Below are 5,042 nucleotides of genomic sequence, written 5' to 3'. Positions count from 1 at the left end.
TTCATAAATTTGTTTAAAGATCCACTTTTCATTTTCAGCAAAAATAACGAATTATGTACCTACATAGTACCAGCGTTCACAATTCTAAATGGAATGTTGAAATTCAGCCAGATATTTCTATTTTCAAAAAAACACAGAAAAAACAACATCAAATCGAAATATTGATGATTTCAAAATTAATCGAAATCAAAATATGATATGGGTCGATATATTGTAAATTTCGATTTTTCAGATTTTCAGAATTCTGATAATTCGGAAATCCGGAATTATGCTTAGTACTGACTAGTGACTGAGTCATTTATATCCACGTTGCTTGACAAGTAAAACTCAATTGGTTTTAAATTTATGGATTTGTGCCATTCTTAGGCTTAGTGTATAGGACATATTGATGACATGTGAAGTCAGAGGCAAAAAAGGTCGCACGCAGTATTGTAAAGGGAGAGCCTGTTGTAGCAGATCAAGTCCGCGGAAACATAACTATCGAGAACTGCCGAGAACTGCCATATAGGGAGTGGGACAGGTGGAGAGCTAGAGGGCGAGGGATAGAGGAGAGATGAACGAATCTGATGAGAAGAGGAGTTAGAGAAAGAGAGAGTATAAAAAGAGGAGAAGAAGAGAAGAGAGAAAAGATCAAAAAGAGAGAGATTGTAATTTTTTGAGTATACATTTTGGCGCCGTCTGTGGGGAAGAGCGAGATAAAATGGCCACCATAACGAAAAAAGGAGTAGGAAGACCTAGAAAAGAAGTTATTCGAGAGGTAGTAGAAGAAGAAATGAGTGAAGAAAGAGAGGTGGGGGGAGAGGAAGACATATCTGATGTGGCGGCGGACGCCACCAGACTCATGCAAGAAGAAATAGTCAGGTTAAGAAATGAGAACGAGGAGTTGAGAAAGGAAAGAGACACCGCACAAGATGACATGGAACATGGGGATCGTCGGGGCAGTGAGATGGAAGGGGAGAATGAGGTATACCAGTCTCGGGGAGTAGATCTGATGAGGGCATCACCGGAAGTGGTAATGAGCCATGATCGAAAGAAAGAGAGAAGCTAACCGTGCGGTCGAAAAAGGGAACCAAAGTGCCGCTCAAAAGGAAGTTGCTAACCTCAACAAGAATCCACTGGCAGATTCGATCTGGAATTTAGAGGTTCCTAAGAGATTCAATCAACCAAGATTCGAAAGGTATGATGGGAAAGGCGACCCAACTGATCATTTGCATCATTTTAGACAACAGATGTCACTGTGGCAGGAAAATAAGTATGACGGACTGCGCTGCATGATGTTCCCTGCAAGCCTTAAGGGAGGCGCCTCGGATTGGTATTACCGCTTAGCTTCGCGGAGCATCAATAGATTTGAAGAATTAGAGCGTGCCTTTGTGGACCATTTCATCCACCAGAAACGGAGGGTGGTAGATATCGCGGCATTGTTCAACATCAAACAGAGGTCAGCGGAGTCATTAAGGGAGTTCCTGTGCAGATTCAAAGAAGAGACCTTGAGGGTGGAGAATCTAGAGGAGCATACCGCAGTCATTGCATTTCAGCACGGCTTGAAGCAGGGGACTAGGGTTCACGAATCAGTGTCCAAAATCGAAATCACCACTCTGCACGCTCTGTACCCAAAGGTAGAAAAATATATTCGGTATGAAGATATAATGCAAAGAAATGCGAGGGAACAAAAGAGATCGGGGAAGGCAGTGCAGGCAGTGGATAAAGAGGATAGAAGAGATAGGGGAAAGAGAGAAGAGAGAGAATTGAAGGGGGATCCAACAGAGGGGAAAGGCGTGGACCCGACAGATCGGGAGATCGGAACAGGAGAGATATTCGTGAAAGAAAGCCGTACCGGGAGATAGAACAAACGCCTCTTAATAGGCCATTAGAGGAAATCTTGCCACTTATCAAGGGGTTGCAAGATTATGAAGGACCGCTGAATACACCGGAGAGATTGGGGAAACCTTTTGTGCCTATCATCGGGTTAGAAACCACGCCACTAACGAATGTTATGCTTTGAAGTGGTGGTGGAAAGAATGATTGAGAAAGGGAATGCTTAGAGAGTATGTCGCGGAGGAGGTTCATCGCGGGAGAGGATAGGCCCCCGCTAGGATCTTGGGAACAATAAATGTCATTTCTGAGTGGAGAAACTTTCGGGAGGAATGCCCACCGTGACAAGATGAGAAGGACGGACGAGCTTACAACAGTAAATGAGGGCAAAAGCATGACGCTGGTTAGTTTCAGAACGCGATTGCGGGCGGAACATAACGTTCACTCCGAAAGACTTGGAATCAGTGATTTCACCGCATGAAGATGCGTTGGTGATTACCATAGCAATGGGTAATTATCTAGTGAAGCGAGTGTTGATAGACTGCGGAAGTTCAGTGGACATGTTGTTTATAGGGGCCATGGAAGAGATGAATATAGATAGGGATCAGTTGAGGGTTTCTCAGACAAATTTGTATGGCTTCAATGGAAGCATGACAAAGCCTATGGGGGAGATAACATTGTCTGTAACAGCAGGTCCAACGACAATATTCACCAGGTTTATGGTGGTGGATACTGGGTCCCAATACAATGCCATTCTAGGGAGAAGATGGATTCATGAAATGAAGGCTATTCCGTCGACCTATTATCAGGTGATCCGCTTCCCCGCGAGGTGTACGAAATAAAGGGAGATCAGGTCGCAGCTCAGAATATACACCAAGTGACGGTGAAAAGCATGGTTCGTGGAATAGGGGGTGAAAAGCAGACGAATGATAAGGGAGAAGCGTAGCAATTACAGGAGGCGGAACTCACTGAAGGATGCGAGTCTCATCAGTTGCCAAAGACTCTGGATGAGATTGAGATCGTGAACCTGGGGGTGGGAGAGGAAGAGAAGTTTACTTCGGTTGGATCGGACTTGCCAAAGGAGTGGAAATTCAAACTGACACAATTATTAGCAGAGAATGCTGACATATTTGCATGGGCGATTGAAGATATCACGGGAATAGATCCAGAGTTCGCTTGCCATCACTTACATATAAAGGAGGGTGTGAAGCTTGTGAGACAGAAGATGAGAAGCGTGAGACCCAAATACGTGGAAGGGATCCGCGAAGAAGTTATACGGCTTAGGGCGGCGGGCATAATCAGGGACGTAGGATGTACGGAGTGGCTGTCCAATGTGGTCGCGGTTCCAAAAAAGAACGGCAAGGTTCGAATGTGCGTTGACTTTACAAACGTAAATAAAGAGTGCCCTAAAGACTGTTATCCTATGCCGCGAGTGGATGAGTTAGTAGATAGAACCGCGGGTTTCAGGGTATTCTCTTTCATGGATGCTTCCATGGGATATAACCAGGTCGCTATGTTTGGCCCAGATCAAGAAAAGACTACATTAAGTGGTGGAAGGAGGTGCGTATTGTTATACAAGAATGCCTTTTGGGTTGAAGAATGCGGGGGCTACATTTCAGCGGTTGGGGGAAAAAATGTTCGAAGACAAGATTAGGAAGGGCATGGAAATATATATTGATGATATGGTGGAGAAAAGCATGTCGGAAGAGGAACATTTGAAGGGTCTCCAAGAAACCTTTCACATACTGCGGAAGCATGGTTTGAAGCTGAACCCAGAGAAATGCACATTCGGGGTATCTTCGGGGAAGTTCTTGGGTTATATAGTCACGTATCGTGGAATAGAGGCCAATCCCGAGTAGATCAGATCCCTAGTGGAGATGCCGTCCCCTCAGAACGTAAAAGAAGTGCAACGGTTGGCAGGAAGAGTCGCTGCATTAAACAAATTTATATATAAATCATCGGACAAATGCAGACCGTTGTATCGCTTGTTGAGAAAAACGCCAGATTTTCGATGGACCACTGAGTGTGAGGAAGCCTTTCAGGAGTTGAAGGTGTATTTAGGGAAAGCCCCTACGCTATCGCGCCGGAGGAAGGAGAGATATTATATCTATATTTGGGGGTTTAGAGTACGCGATAAGTTCAGTCCTTGTGCGTATTGTAGAGAAGAGAGAGAAGCCGGTGTATTTTGAGTAAAACCATGCTACCGGTGACGCCGATCTGATAGAATTGAGAAGTATGCCTTAGCGTTGATTTTTTCTGCATTGAAATTGAAACCCTATTTCGAGGCACACTTTCGATGGGTAGTGATAACAAATATGCCCTCAAGCAAAGCGTTGAAGGCGAAAAGTCGGGGAGAATGCTTGAAATGGGCGGTGATGATTAGTTGTTACAAATCCAATATCGAGGTTAGAACAAATGGAAAAAGCATGAAGCCATGGCGCGAATTCAGAAAGCGAATTTCCGGTCGAGGATCCCACTTGGGGAGAGGAAATGGTCATGGATCGGGGAGGAAGAATCTAAACGCGTGATCCCTTGGACCCCTGGGATACGCGAAATGGATGGAGAGTATTCGGACGGATCGACTACTGAACCACATATGTAATGGTATTGGCGTGGTTTTGGTGACTCCTGACAACACAAGGTTGGAGTTATCAATGAAACTAGGATTCGCGGCTTCCAATAATGAGTCTGAATATGAAGCAGTGATAGCGAGGTTTGAATTTGGCGGGATCACGGGAGTAAGCGACCTATCGGTGTTCTCTGACTCTAACTTGGTTATTTGTCAGATGAATGGGGGGTTTGTGGCGCGGTGTCCAAGGATGGCACGATATTTAGAAGTTCTGCGACAGAAAGCCAGCAAGTTCAAAAGGATTCAGTTTGCTCATTTGGGCCGCGGTGAAAACAGACATGCTGACGCGTTAGCATTTGTGGCCGCGGTGCTTCCAGGAACCGAGGGTCGTTCTATTGAAGTCAGAGTTTTGAGCAGGCCTAGTACGTCAGAAACTGAAGAGGTGTGTCTCGCCATTGAAAAGGAGATAGGATGGATGACGCCCATTAAAGCTTTTCTTATGGGAGCAGAGATAGAAAATACCAAGGAGAGCGAAAGATGGAGCAGTCGGTCAAAGATATGTTTTGTTAGATGGGGATTTGTACAAAAAGAGTTTCAGCGGACCATTACTGAGATGCATAGGGCCACAGCAGGTGCAAGAAGTGTTGGCCGAAATACATGA

The 5,042-nt window shown here is 45.0% G+C and overlaps 1 protein-coding gene across 1 annotated transcript; it reads left to right on the top strand.

Annotated features, from left to right (window-relative positions):
• The first annotated feature begins 4,370 nt into the window (after positions 1-4,370).
• Positions 4,371-5,042, top strand: LOC147486128 (uncharacterized). The gene has a single exon (XM_086573654.1). It carries the CDS (start codon positions 4,371-4,373, stop codon positions 5,040-5,042), a length of 672 nt encoding a protein of 223 aa, XP_086429780.1.

Source organism: Coptis chinensis, chromosome 7, assembly GCF_015680905.1.
Source record: "Coptis chinensis isolate HL-2020 chromosome 7, ASM1568090v1, whole genome shotgun sequence".
Taxonomy (NCBI): Eukaryota; Viridiplantae; Streptophyta; class Magnoliopsida; order Ranunculales; family Ranunculaceae; genus Coptis; species Coptis chinensis.
Note: the sequence above shows the minus strand (reverse complement) of the source record. Positions and strands in the feature narration are given on the sequence as shown.

Coding starts and splice junctions, on each gene's coding strand:
- LOC147486128 (XM_086573654.1), top strand. CDS start 4,371: ATGGAGAGTATTCGGACGGATCGACTACTGAACCACATATGTAATGGT.